The 25327-nt window shown below is 42.3% G+C and overlaps 1 protein-coding gene across 1 annotated transcript; it reads left to right on the top strand.

Moving 5' to 3' along the window:
• The first annotated feature begins 9522 nt into the window (after positions 1 to 9522).
• On the top strand, positions 9523 to 11499 carry LOC130889892 (mucin-2-like). Its single transcript, XM_057793827.1, has 2 exons — positions 9523 to 10937; positions 11226 to 11499. Exons 1-2 carry the CDS (start codon positions 9523 to 9525, stop codon positions 11497 to 11499), a joined length of 1689 nt encoding a protein of 562 aa, XP_057649810.1.
• The last annotated feature ends 13828 nt before the right edge of the window (positions 11500 to 25327 follow it).

Raw genomic sequence — 25327 nt, 5'->3', positions numbered from 1 at the left:
TAGATGTTCTCTTCTATAAAGAAAGCAAAGCCATTTTAGTGTTGGCAAGAGACTTGGCTCTAGAGGGGTTCCCAGGTGTCCAAGGAGATTTCCTCAGCTAGGTCTGTGGGCAGCAGAGGAGAGGGTGCCTGAACTGGCCTTCTCCCATAGTCACACTGATGAATATCTTGCATATCACCATAGAACTTTCATCTGGAGAGGGATGGAGATAGAGACAGAGACCCACATTGGAGCACTGGACTGAGCTCCCAAGGTCCATATGAAGAGCAGAAGGAGGGAGAACATGGGCAAGGAAGTCAGGACTGTGAGGAGTGCATCCACCCACGGAGACAGAGGGACTGATCTAATGGGAGCTCACCAAGGCCAGCTGGACTGGGACTGAATGAGCACAGGATCAAACCGGACTCTCTGAATGTGGCTGACAAAAAGGGCTGACTAAGAAGCCAATGATAATGACACTGGATTTTGATTCTACTGCATGTACTGGCTTTTTGGGAGCCTAGTCTGTTTGGATTCACACCTTCCTAGACCTGGGTGAAGGGGGGACCTTGGACTTCCCACAAAACAGGACATCCTGACTTCTTTTAGGACTGGAGAGTGATGGAGAGGGATTGGGGGGAGTGGGAGGGAAATGGGAGGATGGAAGGAGGTGGAAATTTTAAATGAAAGAAAGAAAGAAAGAAAGAAAGAAAGAAAGAAAGAAAGAGAGAGAGAGAGAGAGAGAGAGAGAGAGAGAGAGGGAGGGAGGGAGGGAGGGAGGGAGGGAGGGAGGGAGGGAGGGAGGGAGGGAGAGAGAGAGAGAGAGAGAGAGAAAGAAAGAAAGAAAGAAAGAAAGAAAGAAAGAAAGAAAGAAAAAGAAAGAAAGAAAGAAAGAAAGCAAAGGATGTAGCTAGCCTTGGAAGTTATGGAGGATTTGTTAAAGTGGGGTGATGTTAGGATCTATTGTTGGCAAACAGCTTTTATCTTTAATATTCTCATCTAGATTGAGATAAAACAACCAAGGCCAATGGCCTTCCCACCCAGCTGCTGAGTCTCAGGAGCCATATCCATGGAAATGTTGCATAATTCTAAACTCATTAGAGCCATCTAGCAGTATTATTCATATAAATTAACTAGGATTTACTTCCAGGGAGAAGGAAATATAATGTCTGTCTTATATCAGAAAATGACTTTAATAACAGCTGTCTCCTCAAATGGGTAATGCATGACACAGAGAATCCAGCCTTGGTCAAACCTATGGAATAAGGTGACATGACTGGTTTTCCTTCCAACCAACTTGAAACACAGGAAATAACCAATCCATGACCAACTGATATCTGGGATATGGCAAGTACTGATGCATGTATGATTCTCCATTGATTCTACGATTTATTGGTTCTATGATTCTATGATTTATGTTCTCTACCTTCATTCAGCAAAATATTGTGACACTGACATTGTTGCTATCAAATATCTTATGTAAATAAAGCATGTCATAATGCTAATACTGGGAAGCATATTGGGAAATTTAGTTAAGTGATCACCAGGATGTTATATTATTGGAAAGTTAGCATCTGAGAAATTCAGATCGTCAACAGCCTGTCTCCATGGGCATGTGTACGCTGAGGCTGTGGAAGTGGCAGGAAAAGCATGAACAAATGTCCATTAGCATGAAAGTGTGAAAACGTCGGCTGTGCTTTATACGGTATAATGCTTATTTCTTTAATCATTCTTAGCCCTCCCTGACTCTGCCATATTTCAGATGTGTTCATCCTAATGAGATTACTGAGTCCTAGGAGGTGAGCTCTAACCCCTTGAACGATCTTGCCTGATAACAGTGATTTTTTAGCATATTTGGCAACTTGGGCTACCACATATAGTTTGTGCTCATGATATAATTTATTGGTTGTTTTCTATTGTTCACTTCGGAGCCTCCACTATGTTGTATCAATTTGGTTTCTAGAAGGGTTTTAGAGTGAGTTCCCAATCAGTTTCAATAGAAAGCCAGCACCCAAAGCTTGGCAGCCTTCGCTGGAAACACACTGTTCGAGTTTTCCTTTGCTATTGCTGAGAGAATTAAGAGCTGTCCTTGTGATTGCAATAGCAAATGATTAAGTGGCAACTCATACGTGATCATTCTGTATTCCACCCTCTGCCCTCACTTCCTTTGCTGATTTTTATCTGTGTCTCTTCACGGTCGTGCACCCTAAATGTTACAGCCTATGACAAACACGCCAGAAAATGAGTAAACTCAACAACTGGGCACTCACAGTACTCTACCTGATATTCTAGTTTCTGAGAACTCTAGAGGAACCTGTGGGTTCACTCTGAACATTATGCTGATCTACAGATAGCATTTGTCTAAATCATGAGTAAACATTGATTTATATCACTGGGAAATTGTGTACACTCACCCACTTTGTTCCAAATAAAATACACACACATTAGAAATCTTAGCCTTAGCTGAGATTACATTTAAACAATCTGAAACAAACTTTTATGCCTATATGGGTTATTTTAAAATGTATTAAATAAAGGAAAGGAATAAGAAGGAATAACATTAGTTAAAAGTGGGCTTGAGAGATGAATCTTACAGAGGACAAGAGTTTGACTCTTGGCATCCATGTGAGGTTTTCTTAACAGCTCCTGTAACTCTAGCCCCAGGAGGACCTGATGCCTCTGGCCTTCACAGGTACTGGAACTTGGATGCACATATATGTATAGATAAAATTAAAAATAAAATATAAATATTTTTAAAAATAAAAGTAACTAAAAGGAAAATGAAAACATGAAGACCATCAAATACTCTTCAGGAGTGCCTAGGTCTCGCTCACAGGCAGCCGTCTAAGAATGTATAGGAAATGTGTCTCAGGGGGGTTACCACGGTGATGATAGCAGAAAATGATTCCCATTAGCATCAGAATTCCACTGGCAAACCTGAGGCCTTTGTGAATGAACTACCTTGTACTTCAAGGCTCCACATATGTCTCAAGAGTACCCAGGGACCTCAGAATGTGTTGTCAAATACCTCTAAAACAATGAAAAGGGGAAGAGGGCCAGCTACAAATCAGAATGGGGTGCATGAGGGACGTGGTTTCCAAACTGAACGTCAGGTGAGAAGCACACAAGAGTCGCAGCAGACTCACAGGAAGTGCAACAGAGGACAGAGGAACAGGAAGCAAAATCCTCGCTGAGCAGCACATCTGGCTGGAGCAGGACATCTGGCTGGAGCAGCACATCTGGCTGGAGCCCCCTGTGACTAAGTTCTTTAAAGGTGGTTTGTGAGGAAAGAACCTGAACTCAGCCCTAAATGAGACCTAACTGATAGCAGGGACTGAAGTTGGTGGGTAATGTGATCCTGGCACCATCCCAGAGGGAGATGCCTGGCTAGACACTACTGGAGAGAGAAGGGAGGGTAGGGAAGGAAGTTCAAACATCTCTACCTTTTCAGCTCATTCTGCAGCTATCTTATAAGACAGCAAATCAGTGCCAACAGTCTCCCTTAGTGAGTGCTGTCTTTTCATTGTTTCCTTTCTTCCATCCTCCTCTTGTCTTCATAGTCATTGTCTCTCCCTCCTTCCAAATCCCCACTCTGTTTCCTCCCTAAAGCCATGAATCTCTTTATAAAAATATCAATGCACTGATTGAGCACCAACTATGACGAGAGAGTCTGTGAGAATAAAGTGGCTTTGAAAGCCTGTATGGAAGTGGCTGAGGATGGCAGCTGAGGATGGTGGCTGAGCCTGGGGCATCGGGTTCATGACAGGTAACACAGTGGCAGTGTTTTGTGGATGTTCAAGCTTCATAAAGGCAATGTCTGGTAAGAGATTGTGTATTGAGAGGAACTGTGGAGTAGAAACCTAAGGTTCATTCTACTGTGATCACAGAAAATACGTGGACTACGAGTTCATGGAATCAGAGGCGTTCTTGTTTCTGTGCCACACAAGAGAAGGCTGGCACCACTACAGTGGTGGCCTCCGGTATTGTTTCATCCGATGAGACATCCAGGAAATCGCCACTGTCCACTCTCAGTAATAGCAATAAACCGCGGTGAACGTAGTATATTGTGAATGCCACACTTCTCTCTCTACCAAGTCAGCATGCCAAGACACAGAAAGAAGCATCCAGGGCCCTCAGACTAGAGTAAATACTCAGCTTTCCGAGCATCCTGAGGTGATTCATAAAAAGCCCACTCTGCTGTGTCTCCTCAAGCAGAAAGCAGGAAAAAACATAATGTCTAGAATACACAGTACAAAGAAGAAGGTAAGGAGGCAGAAGTCACAAAAGCCAGCGTACAGATTCTAGTGGTGGCAGAGTATTCCTTCCGCAACACCATGGAGAAAGAGATTCAGCTAGCAGCTTATCCCTCCAGCAGTGCTGATCTGACCATGCCCAGATCACTCAGAGTGCTAACTGAATTCTTCTTATATGGCCAGTCTCCAGGTGAGCCTCACCCAGTGACCACGCCCCCAAGAAAGGAAAGGATTCTCATGATGAATTTTCACAGCTAATAGGCAGTTACCTGAGAGGGGTTTTGTTGTTGTTGTTTTGTTTTTTCAGCTTCAGGCTCCACACAGAGCTTTAAATAAATAATAAAACTCAGAAGTTACTTTTATCATATAAAAGTGTTTAGTCAACACTTGCCTCAGCCTTTTACTAAATAACAGGTAACCTGTCCATCCTGAGCCATGGAACCATAGGACCCCCACCCCCAATATACACACATACACACACCTCCCGTAACTCCTTCTAACTGCCGGGCCCCAATAGCGGCATCTCTTGGTAAAGAAACACATCCCACAGCTATTCTGGCCTAGGTGTGAACATCCCTAGAGGCTCCTTTGTTGAACACTTTGAAAAGGACTTCAGAGACTGTGGAGCCTGTTGGACATTGGGCCTAGCTGGCAGATATAGGATCACTTTGAGTTTCACATGTTTGTCTGACTGTGGTTTGGCTCTCTGCACCCTGATCTACTGAGATGCTAACAAACCATACCACAGCAGAGCAGGCTCCAGCTTCTGTGCTGCAATGGGTATGTTTAAGACACAAGAGCCAAGACAAACTGACCCTCCATTAAGTTGTTTCTGTTCAGTACTTTGCCTCAGTACTGAGAATAGTAACTAATACAGTGGCCCAACGGCTAAGAGACAATTTCAGTATCCAGAAGCTCCACTGCTTGCAGTGCCCAATGAGTGATCCTTACCAGACAGCAGAGCAAAGCCCGGTGTTCCTTCTGAGTTCAGAGGTTCATGCTACTGGAAAACCCAAAAGCAAGGTGCAGCTGTCCAGGGAATTGCCTGCTGGTCTCAGCATAATCTAGGGTAGAATACTAGAAAAAGTTCTATCAGTTTCAAAAACACCTGCAGGCCCAGAAATGTGATTGTCTCCTAAAATTGGTGTAGGAGTTTCTTCTGTTTGTGTGTTGCTTTCATTGGATAATGAGTAAAGAAAATGCCTTGGCCTCGTTGATAGGACAGAACTTAGGTAGGCGGAGTAGACAGAACTAAATGCCGGGAAGAAGGGCACAGTGGCAGACACCATGGATCTCCTGCCTGAGACGAACACTGGTTAGAATATTGCTGGTAAGCCACAATCATGTGGTAATACATAGATTAACAAAAATGGGTTAAATTAAGATATAAAAAATGCCAATAAAAAGTTAGTTTAAATGAATACAGTTTCTGTGTGATTACTTCGGGTGTGAGCTAGCTGGTCAGCCGGGACAGAACACTCTCCATGCAACAGAGCGGTACCCATGTGATCAACTAAATCCACATGATCCATAAAAAGGAATTAGAGAACAATCTCATTTACACTACCTACAATAATAAAATATCTATTAATAAACTTAAAAATAAGATGAAAAATGTCTACAATAGAAAATATGAAACACTCATAGAAGAAATTGAAGAGAATACAAACACATGGCAAGATATTCCATGTTCATGGGTTAGAAGCATTTATCATGTCAAAATATTCATGCAATGCTTATAAAAATACTGAAATACCAAAGATCCTGAAATTTGTAAGACCACAAAAGTCCCCCCAAATAGTCAAATCTATCTTGAAAATTCAAATGAAGGCACTGCAATATTTGACTTGAAAACACTACAAATCTTCAGAAACTAAAATAGCATGGTATTGACATAAACCCATACTTATCGAGCAATGTAACAGTATAGAAAGCTCAGGAATCAGCCCAATGCATTTCCAGTCAACTGCACTGAGCAGAGGAGCAAAGAACCTGACACAGCAGGGCAGCCTCCTCAGTAAAGATGAACGGTGCTGTGCAAACAGTTCCATATGCTGAAGAATTACATTAGACTGCCTCTCCCTCACTGGTTCTAGGGGTAACCATGAATAGATCAAAGGGCTTAAATGCGTGATGGAAATTTCTGTAACTACTGGAATTGTTCTAGACATTGACCTGGGCAAACAATTTTAGATATTACACAAAGCATAAACAACAAATCGCAAGTTGACAAATGGTATTAAATGAAGCTCAAAAGCTTCCACACAGTAAAATAATTAAAAAAAAAAGTAGCAGTGTTAAGTGATCACTTCAGAATTGGAAAAGAAATACTTTTAGGCTGCATCTGTGATAGGACATAATATCCATATTATATAAGGAACTAAAATCACTCAATAGAACAAAATGACCTAATAACCCAATGCAACTATTGGGTAAAGTACTGAATTTCTCAAGTAAAAATATGAATAGATACATTAAAAAGAAGTTTAGCAACCCTAACCATCAGAGAAACTCAAATCAAAACTACAAGGAAATACCACATCACCCCGGTAAGGATAGCTATTATCAACAAAGCAAAACCCAACAAACTCTGGCCAGGATACAGAGAAAAGAATTGGTGGGAATGCAAGTCAGTACAGCTTTTAAAGGACCAGAAAAGGCTGAAAGTAAAACTACTTTACACCCCTACAATTCCACCAGTAGGCATGTCCCCCAAGAAAATATTCACCACGTTAAAGGAACCTCTGAACCACAAAATTTATTGCAGCCCTATCTACGATTAATGGATAAAGGAAGTGGGTGCACACACACAATGGGACCCTTTCATTTGTGATGTAGGACTGGAAATGGAGATCACCGAAGCTAGTAAAGTGGCAAAGGCAAACATCACCTGAGCTTGCTCATATGTAGGAAGTAAAACACATAGTTTCTGGAAGCCGATGGTAGAATTGCGGCCATCAGAGGCTGGAAAGGGAAGTGGGGATGGGGTGTTTAACAGTACCATTGGGTAAATAAGTGAACACCAATACATAGCATATTTCAAAATGGCTGAGAGGATTTTGAATGCATTTGCCCTGAAGAAGAAATAAAAAAACTAAAGTACTACATATACTAATAACCTTGATTTGATTTTTGTGCAATATTTGCATGAAGCAAACGTCACTTTGTTTTGAAGGTTCATATTATCATTTGGTAATCAAAAGTTTTCAATTTAAAAATTTTAAGAGCCAGCTTGTCGTTTTAGGACTCCCTCCACAGTGAAAAGAACTAGTTCCCAAAACTCTCATACTTGCAGCCTCCTATTTCCCCTCGCCAGCATGGTCTGGTGGCATGTAAGTTCTTCATTGACATTTCCCTGGGACCTTCCAGAGGAACGAGAAATACCTCTGCATCCACTCCAAATACTGAGAGGCTGAACTGGATTAGTGGATAGGGTTGTTTCTAGTCCCAGGCATCTATCATTTCATTTTGATTTAATACATCACCTCCCAAGAAGCCTGATCCCCATCATAGCAACCACATCACAAGGGTGGACGGTAGAGTCAGGCCAGGTGACATCACCATCAGACGGTAGGCATGAATGCAATGTTAAGCCACGGATTTTCATTCACAAAAGCTGGAATGAAGGCAGAGCAACTCCAAAAATCTACTTCCTTAAGGAAGGGTTCCTTTTCTGTATAAATATCCAGCTGGCCAGAGATCTCTCAGCAGATCCGAGAGTCCAGAGAGCTTCATCCTCTAAGGTAAGGCTCCCCACTCAGAACTTTCTGCCACACTTCTGTGCTGATCTTGGTTGGAAACTCTTGACAATCTAAAGGTTTGTCCACTTATTTTCACTGCATATGTTTCACTTCCTTCTCCAACTAGAGCTGTGGGGTGAGGATCAGAAAAGGGGGGCTCTATAAAGAGCAGCATCAGGCAGACAGGAAGTCGTGGATGAGACAACACGACCAGGCACTTCAGTGTCCTCTACTCGAGTTGAGAATTTTCACCATCAAAGACACTACTCTATGCATATGGACGCTCAAATCTTAAAATCTTTGCTCCATGAACCTATAATTCATCACAAATATAACACAGGGTTTACTAGAAATGGAAGAGTCGGAGTCTTGCTAGGGCAGGAGAAGGAAAAGGACTTGGAATGTGGCAGAGGCCTGGGGTGGGAAGGCATGGTGGGCAAGCCTGTATGAACAAGCAGAGTGCAGTGAGAACTCACAAAAAGCAAATGCAGAGGACAAGTGTGAACTGGGGCTCAGATGTGAATCTTGCAAGTAGGAGGGAAGGTTCACAGGAAGTCTTTCTATCAGAGTTCTACTCTAGACATTTTTGCCTGAAATGATTGAAAAACTAAGATTTGCAGCAATCCTAGGAGCTTACTGCTGGTTTGAGTTGTTCTGTTCTGTTTATGGTCTATACATAGGTTAAAAAAATCATGGAACAAAAAAATATAAAAAAGCTCCATTCATACAGATGTGAAAAACAAAATAACAAATTCAAGAGACTAGAGAAGAGGAAGCAGTTTTTAAGGTACCATTCTGCAGTAAGGATGCCAGCAGAGAGAAAAGACAAAGGTGTCCACAGTGCTGGACTAGTACAAGACAAGATCTTGAGAAATTCCTGGCCTTTCTTCTCATAGGCCAAGACATCCCAAGTTCCTGTTCTTTTAGTTTAGGATACAGAGCTTTATGTAATGGATATATGAAGCTGGAGGCTGCCCTCTTTCCTGCTTGTGGGCTCAGTCACAAAGCAAACTGCCAGCCAAAGGAAAGAATGTTCTAGGCTCTCCTGAGATCCTTAACTCTGATGGATGTGAAATGAGCCTCATAATGAAATTGACTAAAGTTTAGCAATGGTGGTGCATGCCTTTAATCCCAACATTTGGGAGGCAGGGGCAGGTGGATCTCTGTGAGTTGGAGGCCAGCCTGGTCTACAAAGTGAGTTCCAGGACAGCCAGGACTGTTTCACAGAGAAACCCTTCTCGAAAACCAAAACAAAAAATAGAAAGGAAGGAAGAGAGGGAGGCAGGGACGGAGGAAGGGAGGGAGGGAGGGAGGAAGAAAATGACTATAACCATTTATTTCTTATACAGAGATGGTCAAATCACTTTAATATTTTGCTGTAAAAGTAAATAGCAACTATAAAAATAATCTATGATTTCCATCCAGCTCAGGAAAATAAAAGTGTCTTTAATTTATAGGAGAAAAGCAAGAAAAAATATTTAGTATTCTGCCCATTCCTTCAAAACTACCTAACCAGTTGTTCTGTCTCTAGGGTCAGCATCCTTTGAAGCATGAGCTCCTACCAGCAGAAGCAGCCCTTTGTGGCACCTCCTCAGCCTCAGCAGCATCAAATGAAGCAACCTTGTCAGCCGCCACCACAAGGAAAATTTGTTCCCATAACCACCACGGAGCCATGCTACGCAGATGTTCCACAACCAGGAAACACTAAGATTCCAGAGCCCTTCAACACCAAAGTGCCTGAGCCAGGCTACACTGTCGTCCTTGAGCCAGATTATACCACAATGCCCGGGCCATGCACTACCAATGCGACTAAGCAAGATTATACCACAATCCCTGGGCCATGCACTACCAACACCGCTGAGCAAGACTATACCACAATGCCTGGGCCATGCTCAACCAACACCGCTGAGCAAGATTATACCACAATCCCTGGGCCAGGCACTACCGATGTCACTAATCAAGACTATACCACAATTCCTGGGCCAGGCACTACCAATGTCACTAAGCAAGATTATACCACAATTCCTGGGCCAGGCACTACCAATGTCACTAATCAAGACTATACCACAATGCCTGGATCATGGTCTACCAACACGGCTGAGCAAGATTATACCACAATTCCTGGGCCAGGCACTATCAATGTCACTAATCAAGACTATACCACAATTCCTGGGCCAGGCACTACCAATGTCACTAAGCAAGATTATACCACAATTCCTGGGCCAGGCACTACCAATGTCACTAAGCAAGATTATACCACAATTCCTGGGCCAGGCACTACCAATGTCACTAATCAAGACTATACCACAATGCCTGGATCATGGTCTACCAACACGGCTGAGCAAGATTATACCACAATTCCTGGGCCAGGCACTACCAATGTCACTAATCAAGACTATACCACAATGCCTGGATCATGGTCTACCAACACGACTGAGCAAGATTATACCACAATTCCTGGGCCAGGCACTACCAATGTCACTAAGCAAGATTATACCACAATGCCTGGGCCATGGTCTACCAACACGGCTGAGCAAGATTATACCACAATCCCTGGGCCATGCACTACCAACGCCACTAAGCAAGATTATACCACAATGCCTGGGCCATGGTCTACCAACACGGCTGAGCAAGATTATACCACAATCCCTGGGCCATGCACTACCAACGCCACTAAGCAAGATTATACCACAATCCCTGGGTCACATTCTACCAACTTCACTGAGCCAGATTATACCACAATTCCAGGGCCAGGCACTACCAACGCCGCTAAGCAAGATTATACCACAATGCCTGGGCCATGCTCAACCAACTCCGCTGAACAAGATTATACCACAATTCCCGGGCCAGGCACTACCGATGTCACTAAGCAAGATTATACCACAATTCCAGGGCCATGCACTACCAATGCCGCTAAGCAAGATTATACCACAATGCCTGGGCCATGCTCAACCAACACCGCTGAGCAAGATTATACCACAATTCCTGGGCCAGGCACTACCAATGCCACTAAGCAAGACTATACCACAATTCCAGGGCCATGCACTACCAATGCCGCTAAGCAAGATTATACCACAATTCCTGGGCCAGGCACTACCAATGTCACTAATCAAGACTATACCACAATGCCTGGATCATGGTCTACCAACACGGCTGAGCAAGATTATACTACAATGCCTGGGCCATGCACTACCAATGCAACTAAGCAAGATTATACCACAATGCCTGGGCCATGCACTACCAACACCACTAGGCAAGATTATACCACAGTCCCCGGACCATGTTCTACCAACATCCCTGGGCCAGATTGTACCATGGTTCCTGGGCCATGCACTACCAATTTCTCTGAAGCTGGCTATGTGAACGTCTCTGAACCCAACTATACCAAGGTCCCTGATCAGGGCTACACCAATGTACCTGGCCAGGGATATTCTAAGGTACCAGAGTCACGTCAGGCTAAGGTTACTGAGGTATACCCCACAAATGTCATTCCACAATCAACTCAGCAGAAGACCAAGCAGAAGTAACATAGTCCCTAGCCAGCCAGACTCTTAAAGAGCCAGCCACCTGCTACTGAACTCCTTCCTGTCTGCTTCTTCCCCATTGTCTAGAGATCACAATCTTTTGCCACACTCTCTACTGTACCCTAAAAATACATGCTTTGGTGTCTTTCTCTATATTTTCCAAGGTATCTTTAGAGCCTCTGAGTTAAGTGGAAGATCTCAGTGCCTTGAATGTTCTTTGATTCCTCAGAGTTCATCTGAAGCAGAACTCTATGGGATTCTCTATGGAAAAAAATGTGTATTTCCTGCTTTGCCTCCATTAAATTGCTTTTAAGTGCACGCTTGTCTCTGTGTGATACATGCTGAATCGTTCCCACTCCTTTGCCTCCCTCTGTGAGTCAAGACTTATATCCTGACGAGGACTGGTATAGATGACATCTCATTAGCATTAACCATCACAGTGTACTCCAGGGGCTGTAAAGACACAGTAGGAGGCTCCCATGGAAGAGTCTCTAGGTATTGTATACTGGCACTCAAAGGTCCTTCTGTATCTGGCTAAGCCATACCCAACCGTTTTCTTTTCTTTTTTTAAAAAATATTTATTTATTTATTTATTTATTTATTTATTTATTATGTATACAATATTCTGTCTGTGCGTATGCCTGCAGGCCAGAAGAGGGCACCAGACCCCATTACAGATGGTTGTGAGCCACCATGTGGTTGCTGGGAATTGAACTCAGGACCTTTGGAAGAGCAGGCAATGCTCTTAACCTCTGAGCCGTCTCTCCAGCTCCCCCCCAACCATTTTCTATGCCCTAAGCTACTACCTCTCATCCTCAGTACTGCACCCCAAAGTCGGGATTCACATTATGTGCTTTAGTACCAGTTTTCCTCTTTGTTCTCCGATTTTTCCTTTTAGTTAGCCCTGATACATACCAATCCACTCTTTCCCTGCACATCTCTGCACACTCTCATGATGAACTATACAAATTCTACCCTCATTAACTCAGGCAACCCTCGCTTTCTCCAGACGTCCAGCACATAAGGGAGTCCTGCATCTGGGGACACAGGAGGAAAAGATGCATAGTGCACACCTTGCAGAGGTGTTTTCTCTCTGGCGATCGTGACAGTCGGTGTCCTTGTCATACAAACATGCACACACTATGCCCTCACTCTGATTATTCCACCCACCATTTTAACTAGTCTTATCTGTCCCAGAGTAATGCACAGAACACGTTATCCAGTGATTAAAACAGGGCGTGAGTTTTAAGCAATGGCATAGAATTCACAGTCCAGAAAAGGGAATAAGTTAGGGGAGTGCAGTTCACTGAGCTGTGAAATCCCAGGAGTGAAAGGGGAGCTAGAGGAACACTGAGTACAGCTGCTCCCTGTTTCCATGAATGAAGACAAACGTGTTTGCCTCACACCTAGAGCTTAGAGTCCCAGCTCCCTGCTGTCTCCTACAGCCCAATCTTTGTTTCAGGGATGGCAAACAGGGGACGAGGTAACGGTGAGCCAGCTCCAGCAGCAACAAAATATAAATTTTAGAAAAACGGCATCAGTCCCTAGGGAACAGGCTGTGCGTGTGTTAAGTTCCACTGTATCAGAGGTGTGAGTCAGGTGCCCAAGCAGAAGCAACGTGTTAGGCAATACTTCAAGTAGGTTTCCAAAGAGTTCCGGAGACACAAGGGGGTTCAAGGAGATAACTCACCATCCAGATTGTCACAAGATGACGAGAAGTTGTTAGGTAGGCAGGAGAGGACGTCACCATTCATACCTGTTAGGTACGTACGTGCAGAGGTGGCTTCACATCACCACCGGTTTCAATGGTGGAAAAGTCTAGAGATGAGTGCAGAATGAATCACTATTAAGTAAGCTGATGCTAAGTGCAGAGGGGCAGTGTGTGCTGTGCAGCCACTGTGAATATAGAGCAAGGCACTTTCATTAAACTATCATTTGGATCTGCCTATTTTCAAAATATTTTTATTATATATATTTATAAATATATATAATACATTTAACTTACCTGTTATATAATATGTATGCTACCTGTTAAGGTAGTTTAAAGTGTTCAGTTCAGTGGCATCGATTCGATCTGTGGTGTGTCCCTTTGTTAAAATGCATGTTTATGAAACATGAAAATCCCTAACACTAAATTCAGCAAAATATAAATGTTGGTTCTTCCTGTCAACTCTTCATTGATGTTTATTTTTGTTTATCTTTCAGAAGAATTGCATCATGTGATACTATCTCATACTTATTTTATGACTTTTATTGTGACACTTAACATATGCCCTATGAGCTATCAGCAAGCTAAAGGAAATGTGTTCTGCCCTTTCAAAGCCACTCCTGGGTTCTTCAGCACAGATCGCCTGCGAGGACCACAGGGACCCTTCTGGAGCCCTTGTTGACAGCATTCCCGGTACCTTTCCTTTCCACAGACACTTACCTATTGCATTTCATCTGTCGTCTGTGTACACACGTGGAGATTATGAGTGCCACGTGTGGAGGTCAGAGGACCACCTTCGGAGACAGGCTCTTACCTTCTACCGTGTGGGTCCCAGAGATCAAGCTCAGGCTGTCCGCCTTGGTGACAAGTCAGCCCCTTTACCCACTGAGCTTCTCTCTGGGCCTTATTCCATCTCTACAAGCCAGTCTTCTCTTGTGGATCTGGGAAGAGCCAACAGCCACTGAGACCAGCAGCCCAAGAATTTCCAGCTCAGCCAGTTGCCAGGCCGTTTCTATAAATCTCCTTCATTTTGATTAAACTGTGACAGTTCCTGTAGCCAAAGAGATTTTGCGTCTCTGGTTTCCTCCCTTCTCTACCCTATTAACCCTGTAATGGCCAGCGGAAGTGTTTATTCATTGCTTATCATTCTTTTTTCATTGTTTTTATTGAGCTATTCATTTTTTTCTGCTCCCCTCTCCCCTTCCATCCTCTCCTATGACCTCCATGCTCCCTATTTACTCAGGAGATCTTGTCTTTTTCCAATTCCCATGTGGATTAGATCTGTGTATGTCTCTCTTAGGGTCCTCTTGGTTGTCTAGGTTCTCGGGGGTTGTGGGTGGCAGGCTGGTTTTCTCTGGTTTATGTCTAAAAGTCAGCTATGAGTCAGTACATATTATTTGTCTTTCTGAGTCTGGGTTACCTCACTTAATGTTTTTTTCTAGATCCATCTGTTTGCCTGCAAATTTCAAGATGTCACTAATTTTTACCTCTGTGTAGTACTTCATTGTGTAAATGTGCCACCTTTTCTTTATCCATTGTTTGGTTGAGGGGCACCTAGGTTGTTTCCAGGTTCTGGCTATTATGAATAATGCTTAACTGACTACTCCCTGGTTACCCCAGCAATGACCAACTACAAACCAAAAGGGGGAATTTCCAACCTCCTTCCCACAAAACTTCCTGTGGAAATTGGGAGAAGGACTCCCACTATATCATGTGGGCCTGACCTCTCCTCTGAGGTCACCCGCTGCCCCCACCACACTGCTATTTGTCTGGCTGTGGTCAGTAGTCACTCATAACCTTCCTACTCCAAGAGATAATCTTTCCTCGGTGTCCCTCGAGAGTTCTAAACTCAAAGCCTTCCAGACTTGGTCTCTCCCACCAAGCTTGACTTCTGTGATTGGCAGACTCTCTCCTTCCCCCAATGTTAGGCTAATGTTCAGAGGGCAAAATGCTGCTCCCGCATAAAAACCCTAAACATCAAGCCAGCCATATATACAGTTTGGCAACTATGGTGTTGACATTTCAGATCCCTGGATCAGTATCATAACTTCTACACATAAATAAATGATAATTGGTCCCCCAACCCCAGCTCTGCTTTGTTCTCTAAGTCTTTGTTTCCTCTTTATTCTGGGACCACAACCTCAATGGCTGCTTTAAAAACAAAATAAAACAAACAAACAAAGAAAAACCCTCTATTTTCTGATTCAGGTAAAACCAAGTTACGAAGCAGTTTCTAGTATGCCTGTATTTCTGACTGAGAAAAGTCTCTAGGTGGGTCTAGGTCACCCAGCTCAACTTTTCAAGTTCCATTCTCTCTTCCCTGATGTGTCCCATTGTGCCCCCGTACTCACCACCGCCCTCTCCAAACTTAGGATTCCTGGATGCACATGAGATCTCTCCTGGCTTGCATTGCACAATGCACACAAAGGAACTTTGCTGTCTAGCTTGGGGCTCCTCTGTCAACTCAGAACCCAATCCACCGCCCAACAAATGACTGGAGTCATTTAATGTTGGCTAAGATGGTGAGAGGTTTATCCCTCTGCTGAATAATGCTGTGGATTTGATGACAGTGTCGGAACCACTTTCTTCTAACCAGGTACCACCTACTGAGAACACCCTGGGGCCTGAGTCTTCCAGAACTTCACCTCTCTAAAAGCAAATTACTTTTCTTTGGGAGTGACAAAATTCCTGCAAAAGCAACTTACCCATCTCAAACCTTCCCTATCACTCTCTCTTTCTAACACATACACACTTAATTAAAAAAAAACAAAGCAAAAACAGGATTAAATGGCTTGCAATCAAGCATGACAAGCCTGACAAATTGAGTTTGAAGCCTGCAACCCACATGAAAGAAGGAAAGAACCAATTCCTCCATGCTGTCCTCTGACACGGCGGCACGTGCGCACACACACACAAAAAAAAGAAATGTTTTAAGACTTTTTTTTATCTCTGTGTAAGGACTGTGTGTGTGTGATGTGTTCAAGTGGTGTCAAATGAGGGTGTTAAATCTCTTGTAGTCACAGTTACAGGTGGTTGTCAGCTGCCTGATATGGGTGCTGGGAACCAAACACATGTGCTCTGGAAAAGCAGGAAGCACTCTTAACCACTGAGCTATCCCCTTAGCCCCAAAATTCTTCAGAGCAACTTAATGGTGGAAGAGATTATTTGGGTCATGATTTCAGAAGGAATCACAGTGATAAAGGATGTGGGCTGGTTCCATTGTGGTAGGAGCATGTAACAAAGCCTCTGGCATGGCAGCAAGACCAGGACGCAAAGCCAAAGGCCCCTTTGGTAACCTATGCCCTACAGCTAAGCCCCACATTCCAAGAGTTCTACAGTCTCTCAAGTAGTGCTGCTAGATGGGGACCTAGTGTTTAAACACTCAAGACTGTGAGAGATATTTTTCATTCTACCTCTGCTCCCACAGGACCATGACCATCCTGTAATGAGAAATGCATTTGATATAACTTCAAATTTTTATACAGTCTGTACTATCTAGTTTTATGTTAACTTGACACAGCTAACTCATCAGTGAGGAAGGAACCTCAGTTGAGAAAATGCCTTCATAAGATCCAGCTACAAGCCATTTGCAGGCTGAGTAAGTCATGAAGAACAAGTCAGTAACTAGTACCCCTCCATGGACTCTGCATCAGCTCCTGCCTCCGGGTTCCTGCCCTGTTTGAGTTTCTGTTCTGACTTCATTCAATGATAAAAAATTATCTGGAAGTATAAGTTTGTTGTAAGGAGGAGCGGCGGGCTGCTTCTTGCCACCCAAGAGGAGAACGGGCCTTTCGTTCCATCCTGCTCGGCTAGCTTACACCTGAAATAACCACACGGAAATTGTATTAATTAAATTGCTACCTAGCTCATTAGCTCTAGCCTCTTCTTGGCTAATTCTTACATCTTGATTCAACCCATTTCTAATAATCTGTGTGGAACCACAAAGTCATGGCTTACCGGGAAAAGATTCAGCATGTCTGACCTGGCAGCTTCATGGTGGCCGCTCTCTGCCTCTGTCCTCTTTCTCCCAGCATTCTGTTCTGTCTACTCTGCCTATCTAAGCTGCTGCCCTATCAAAAGGCCAAGGCAGTCTCTTTATTTAACCAATGAAAGCAATACATACAAAGAAGATCCTCCTACACCAGTTGCTTTGGCTTTGGTGTTTCATCACAGAATAGAAACCCTAAGACACAGTCTTAACTATCATAACACTGTTCAAAAATAAAACGTAAACAATTTCTTTTAAAACTCAAGGCAATCTCTTAACTTGGAACCTCTATAAATAAAACCAAGTTAGGCACATGCAAGAACAGAACAAAAGGGAAAATCAGATCAAAAAAGGCTGAAACTCAGTAGGGCAAACATTAAACCTTGTAGACCTCTGCCAGCACTGAATGGATGTGATGGCACCATCTCAGTTCCAAAAGGAGCCAAATGAGGAAATGTCCACTCACCTGTACTCACATCTACATCAAATGCATCTATTATGTTTCCATTATATGTTTTCATAAACAAGATTATTCATTATTATTTGATATGAACAAAACTATGATGTCAATTATATACATGGAGTACGTATATATACAGATACACACACATCTATATACACACATACATATATATATAGCATAGAGAGATCTCAAAGAAAACATTGTTCAGAATAATATTTTAATATAATATCTTTTTCATTAATGGGAATGACAAAATAAAAATAATCAGAAAAAACCATGTCAACAGAAATAGTAAGTCAAAAGTCATTAGCACGGTTACATATAGAAATGAATAAGGTTGGTTTTATATATACAAAGTGTATAAGATAGGACAATGTTGTAGAAAGACTTTTTATGAATATATAGAATCTTCCCTTTAGAGTTCTCACTATGGAATCAATTTTTCCTCTACTCTTTCTGAATTTTAATTAAATTTTTACTGAGATGATTACAGTCTCACACAGATGTAAAAGAGATACTACCAGGTTACTCCAATATTAACGGTTTTGTGTAACCAGTATTGCGAGCAGTATGTTGGTATTGATGTCCACCTAGCTTGTTCACACTCACACCTACCAAAGACTAAAAGAGGCCTTGGCTCTCAGACCCAATTGATGCCAATGAAGCTCTCGCCTCCTGTATCAATGAGGTCAAGGGGAACTGGACTCCATCTCTGCACAGAGAACTGACACAATTTCAGTCCTACTGTGGTGGTGGCAGAGGGGGCCTGACGGAAACTATAGCTTTCACCATGCCCTCCCGGGAACACTATGTCTGTAGAGAGCAACAGGATGTAACTCCACTGCCACTCAGCGTCACACAGAGTCCCACCCACCTGCTGAGTGGTGCTGAGCAGGATTTTTACCTGGCAGTAATAAGGCACTGTTCTCCTTAAAAATATGTAAGAGAAATATATTTTTAAAAACACCCTAAAAGGTTCGAATAACAAAGAGAATCAATCACAGAATGTCGGAACATAACATGGAAATAGAAAGAGCAAAACCAAGGAGTGAAAATCTCAAACAAAATGCAAAGAGACAATAACAACATGAGTGTCAATCTTTTTATCAGGAGTGTTCTGGATCCCAGCAGGCTGGAGGTGTTATCAGTCAGGTCAGTTCTTGTGCTGAGTTACTTAGTGTACCTGAAGCTTTTAGGGCATTAGTTCTTCACTGTGAGCTGTAACACTGAGGTCCACTCTCCTATTGGGAATGATGGCATTCTTTGATATGAAAACATTTGCTTCACCATTCATACATGTGGGGAACATATACATCCAATATATATGGGATTTATTAGAATCCCTTTCAGGCTCACAGGCTGTGGTTCAGCTAGTCCAACAAAGGCTGTCTACCATTGGAAAGTCCAAGAATCCAGTAGTTGTTCTGTCCGTGAGGCCGAATGTCTCAGCTGGTTCAGTACATTCCAAAGAAGTAGGCTCTATTGCCAGTGAAGGAATGGATTTGCCAGTAAGAGCAAGAGAGCAAGCTTCCTTCTTCCATGTACTTTATATAGGCTGTCAATAAAAGGTATGTCCCAGATTAAAGGTGGATCTTCCCATCCCAAAGAATCCATATTAAACTAGGTCTTCCTACTTAAAATGATTTAATTTTAAAAAGTTCCCTCAAGGTATACCAAGAATAGCCATCACAAATGGTAAAATCTTATCAATTGAAGTGGGAGGGGGCTTATGGTACCAAACTCATCCACAACAAATAAAATAACCCATAGGTAGCTCTGAGATTTTTATTTAATAGTTTATTGTATATGAGAGAAGCATTGTCCCCCATTATAGAGACTTAAACTTTAATATATGTATATATGTGTATGTATGTATGCATGCATGTGTTTTAGGAAGCTTCAATTTCAATATGCCTTTCCCAAGGGTCTTTAATGTTTGCTATCCTTCCCTATTATTTCTACCCTTCCCTGACACCCCTACCCCATTTATCCTTGCCTGTTCCTTTGTTATCTTTCCTCCCCTTTATACCACCCTCATTCTCTCTTTTCCTTCTTTGAACTTTTCTATGTATCCTATTAGTTGTTTAGCTTCTGTAGGTACCCAACTGAAAGATAGAAATCTAAAAGTTTAAAGTTCATTCTGAGTATTTCTGGCTCCATCCACTCTCCTGTATAAGCCCCAATATTTCATTTTTTTTCTCTACAGTCAAATAAAACCCCTCTGTGTTTATACCACACTGCCATCATCTGTGCATCAGTTGATGGAGATCTAGGCTATGCTGGCTAGTTTGAGTAAACTCGGCACAAATCCAGACATACATGGACAGGGAATATCAGTAGAGAAATTGTCTCATCAGATTGATCTGTGACCTTGTCTGTGAAGGCATTTTTTTGATTGCTGATTGATGTGGGAATGTCCTAGCCCACAGCTGGTGGTATCACCCCTAGGCAGGAAGATTTTCAGACGATAAAAGATTGTGTCATGTGGTAGGTGTATTTCTATCTTTTTGATAATCCACCATACTGATTTCTACAGTAGCTTCACCGGTTTGCACTCCAAAATGAAACTAGATGAAAACTTCATCTTTCAGTTTACATAATGCTCAAACCAAAATTGATCAAGGACCTCACATGAAACCCAATACACTGATTCAAGTAGGGAATATACTTCAACTTATGGCAACCAGAAAGGGCTTCCTTCTCAGGAATTAAGAACAACATTTAACAAATGGGACGGTTTGAAACTAAAACGCTCTGCACAGCAAAGAGTAGCAGTCAAGTGAAAATTATGAAGGATTTTACACAGCAGACATTTTGAGAGATGTCAGAGGAAAATGGAGCAAAAGTAAAAGTGGAGATGGTATAATACAGGAAACTATTGATTTCAATAAACATAAAGAAAATATTACCACTTTGTAATTTTAAAGTCCTCAGTACCAAGGGCAGGAGACGGGTTTATTGCATTGCTGCTGCAATATAACAGAAAAGAATTATGGTAAGTTCCAGGATAGGTTGCAGTTTTCTTTTGTCTAATTTTTTCATATTTTAACATATTATTTTCCCTCCTAACTCCTGCAAGATTTTTCTTACTCAATTTCATATTCTGTGTTCCCTCAAAAAAGAAATAAAGTAAAACAAATATGCTGATAAGATAAAGAAAAAAGTATCAAAACAAAGCCAGATGAAACATAAAGGTCACAAGCAAACAAAAAGAAACCTTTTTGTGTTGACCAACTACTTCTGTGCATGGGTACTGCCATGGAGGGTATACCCAGTGGTACTCCACTAAAGAAAACTGATGGGGACTGCCAGGCAGGGTGGTTGATATACCCAGTGGTACTGAAAACTTATGGGAACTGCCGTGGAGGGTGGTTGATATACCCAGTGGTACTGGAAACTTATGGGGACTGCTGGGGAGGGTGGTTGATATACCCAAGGTATGCCACTGAAGAAGACTGATTTTCCCTTGTCTAGCAGGTATCAGTTGCAAATAGCTCCTTGTTTAGGGATGGGAATTTGTGTCCACTGCTCCTCCTCAGTGACAGGAATTATATCAGGTTTGAAACTGTGCAGGTCTCATGCGTGCTGCCATAGTCTCTGTGAGTTCATACGTACATCAGTTCTGGTGTGTCTGGAAAGCACTGCTTCCTTAGAGTCAGCCAACACCTCTAGCCCTTAAAATCTTCCTGCCTCCTCTTCCACATAGATCCCTGAGCCTTGAGGAGAGGGGATTGACGAAGACATCCCATTTAGGACTGAGCGCTCCAAAGTCTCTCACTCTCCACACATTGTGAGTCTTCATATTAATTATTAGCTATTGCAAGAAGAAGCTTCCCTGATGAGGACTGAGTAATGCATCGATCTACGGTCATCTACACAACAGTATGTCATTAGGAGTTTTTATTGCCATGCCCACTTTCATTTAACAGAATAATAGTGTTAGGTTTTCCCCTAGAGCCACGACATATGTAGTCCAGGTTTCTGGTCATTTCAGCAGTTTCAGTATGGGTTCCATCTCATAGAGTGGGTCTGAAAGCCAACTAAAACATGGTTAGTTTCCCCCATAACAGATGTGCCCCTACTATCCAGTCTATCCTGCAGACATATTGCCATTTTTCACAATATAAATCTTCTTGATCGTTTTCATTTGTCTTTTTGTTCTAATTAAGAATAATAAATTATATTAAATTACAAACCATGGAAGCTTTTATTGAACCTAAGTAGCCAGGAAAACAAAAGAGGTGTCAGGTGATGACCAATAAATGGTATATTTGGTCAATTTCCAATTATTCAGTTGCCATCATACCAATATCCCTATTTTCATCACACTTGCATATACTTGTCGTACAATATATAACATAATTTTCTTAAAAAAGATGGTTTTTTAAAAATTCATAATTCTATGCTGAGGACTGGACTGATTCAAGGTTTTCCCTGAGGCCCCATGTGTGGAGAAGGAACACAATTCCTCTTCTAAAACTCGGAATAGGCTTGGCACAACCAGTAATGGCCTGGGGCCAGAGCCTTGAGAGTGCCATGGCTTTGGATACTGAAAACCAATTTTTCCACCATGCTGAGCTAAGGTTGCTAATCCCAGAGCCCCTATGTGCTCCATCTATAGTATCCTTGAGATACCCTGTGTTCCTTAGGCAACGTTTCCTGATTTTCTTCATTCTGACTTCATCCCATTGTATGATAGTTCCTGCTAGCAGTGTCCCATTTCTGCCCTGAAAATAGTGTGTGAGATTCTCTTCTTAGTAAGCTACCTTGTCAGAAGACATGGCTTGTGCAGAACCTAATCCCAAACTTTCCTAGCCCCTCATCTCCTCGTCTTCTCTCTCAGGACCCTGTCACTGAAGGAGAAACTGCTAGTCCAGGTCATTTCTGTATTTAACAACTCACTCACTGGTCCTATTATCACATGAATAGTTAAACTTAAAAGTTTGATGAAAAAATCCTCAATAGGTAAACTCACTGTATTAAAATGATTTTAGATGTGAGTTTAATCCCTCATATATGTAACTCTTCCATTATAGTGTAGAAACTCTCAAAAACAAAAACAAAAATTCCAGGAACAAGGCATTGAAGGCACTGAAGAGACATTCTTTAGCACACTCTGCAAAAGATTGTTTAAACAGACACATAAAGAGCTGTGGGAAGGTGAGTCATTTTGTTCTGAGAATGCCTGGCAGGCTGACAGGTGTGACTGTGGCCTCTGTCTCAGCCCCTGGGCCACTGGAGTATGCCAGGCCCCTCTAGCATTTGCTTTGGATCCCTGCTTGAAGGATTTGCTTCAGATAATATTTAATTTGAACATTCTGCCCTCAGATATTCCAATGACTTCAGTTCTTGTGGGCCTGTCCAAAATCACCTCCTGGAAGAATATTTACAAATACCATTATCTCCTGGCTGTTCCTAATTGCTTACATTGGTTTTCTTTTTTTTTCTATAGCACTAAATATAAAGTTATTCTTGTCTGTCAATTTTTAAATTATTTATAATGGATTTCTGCCTTCTCCACTAGTGTGTGTAGTCCAAATGATTCAATATCTTTGTTGGTTTTCATTGATACAACCAACTGCCAAGAATACTACCTGATGGCCTATAGATACTCAAAACTTCTTTGAATGAATAAACTGGGAGAGCCAGTTTTTTTAATAGGGCTAAAGAAACCTAAAAAGTTTCCATCATCTCCCACAGCCCGCTAACTGCAAGAAGCCTCACTAACGCTGGGTACACACCCCAGCAGGGAGGTTCCAGGACATGTCATTACCTGACTCTCTGTAAGTCACTCTTTCACAAGCTTGTCACATGGCCTGCAATGGCCTGCTTGGTCTCGGGAGAGGCCATGTGTCACCATTGGGTGTTGCAATCTCCCACAGCACCGAGTCTGAGATCTTGAGGGTTGAGAGCAGTTTAAATGTGTTTTGAATATGACAATAGATGAACATTGAAGAAATTGGAATTTTCTTTAATGCAGTCAAGAAATGACATGGAAACTATGTGCCATATTCTGACTTCATTCTTCACTATTCTATTTTGGCATTTTCATGGAGAAAGTTACGCATATGGGATTAAAATAAACAGAGAACAGGCAGCTTCTATCTGAGAAAGAGTCTCTTCATATTGATTTCAAGGACGAGTCAACTAAATATGATTGTTTGCCCCAAAGAGCTTTTCTCTTAGAAAATATTGTTTGTTTACATTGAACTCCATGGTAAACCAGAAAAATTCAAGATTTTAGTCTGTTTTCCTCATATTTTATATCAATTCAACTGTTTTGTTTATTTGGGGTTTGCTTCATAAGAAAGGATTATTATCTTTGAATAATGGTGTAAAAAGAACAGCTTTCTAGAGAATGACGACTTCTGGTAAGGAAAGAGTAAGCGAGGTGAAGCAGCCTACATCACAATGGTGAACACTGTGTGAGCTGAAACCATCTTCACAGGTTAGATAAGTGTTGTCCTAGCTTAGGAGAGAAGCTTCTCCTGAAGGAGAAACCTGTTTACACAGTCTCTCCATCATGTAAGACTTGGCTGAGCTTGAGAAAAGATTCTCTGCTCACCAGGCTCCGCTGAGCTCTGTCGCATTCCCTGTGCATGCCCTTCCTAGAGTTTGTGACTATGCTCTTCAAATACCCACTACCGTGGAAACCCACCTTGCCATTCCCCACCAATGTACTGTTCTCTCCTCAGTTCCCATCTCCCCTGTAACCATCTGCCTAAGTCTTTGCCACACTAGATAGAAAAAGTGGCTGCAATAGAAGAATCAAGTCATTTTGGACCTGAAGCTCAATGGGCCTCTCACTTTACACAGTTCAGAGTTTCCCTTCTCTAATAGAGATTCCCAGCCATGCACCTCTTATTTTTGTATCTTTTCTTGGAAAGGGAGTTCTCAAGATTAAAAACAGGAAGAATGAAAGAAAGAGATGGGGGGAGAGGGAGGGAGAGAGTGAGGACAGAAAAAGAGAGAGAGAGAGAGAGAGAGAGAGAGAGAGAGAGAGAGAGAAAATCACTTTAAAGATTTTGTCTGTTTTCTTATTTGTTTGGCTTTTTTTCCACTAAGTAGCGGATAAGTAGAACTACGGCCTAAATTGTTCCAAGTAGAAGAAAGTAATGACATTATGCCCATTGCCTCCCAGAAGAACCTGAAACACCTCCTAGCTACCCCTTGCCCACTATAGAGCCTGATCACACCAATGCACCCATCTAAACTGAGACATCCTGATCACACCAATGCACCCATCTAAACCGAGGCATCCAGATCACACCAATGTATCCATATAAACCGGGCATCCTGATCACACCAATCCACCTATCTAAACTGGGCATCCTGATCACACCAATCCACCCATCTAAACTGAGGCCCTACTTATGACATCCATAAATCATAGTAGATTTCTGTTACCTGATTTCCTAGACTTTCCTTATTGCTCTTTCCGCCCATAGCATCCTGCCTGAAAACATCATATTTGAAGAGTGTGTTGGGGGGTATTCTTCAGGGTTTATGCTCAGACTGTACGACTGTCAGTATGTGAAAAAGGTCACATTATTAGTTTCATTACTTAAGCTAAACCAATAAGTGGGTGAAGCACCTAGGATGAATCATGTCTGACGGGTAAGTAATGAAGATGCGGTAGTCCCAAAGACTCCCAGTCCCTCAAGGCAGGGCT

Source organism: Chionomys nivalis, chromosome 18 (genome assembly GCF_950005125.1).
Source record: "Chionomys nivalis chromosome 18, mChiNiv1.1, whole genome shotgun sequence".
Classification (NCBI taxonomy): Eukaryota; Metazoa; Chordata; class Mammalia; order Rodentia; family Cricetidae; genus Chionomys; species Chionomys nivalis.
The sequence above is the reverse complement of the archived record's forward strand: the minus strand, read 5'-3'. Positions and strand labels throughout refer to the sequence as shown.

Excerpts from the sequence above, each read along its gene's own strand:
- LOC130889892 (XM_057793827.1), top strand. The coding sequence starts at position 9,523 with ATGAGCTCCTACCAGCAGAAGCAGCCCTTTGTGGCACCTCCTCAGCCT. Across the intron at positions 10,938-11,225 it reads TGCTCAACCAACACCGCTGA|GCAAGATTATACCACAGTCC; the intron begins GCAAGATTATAC and ends CAACACCACTAG.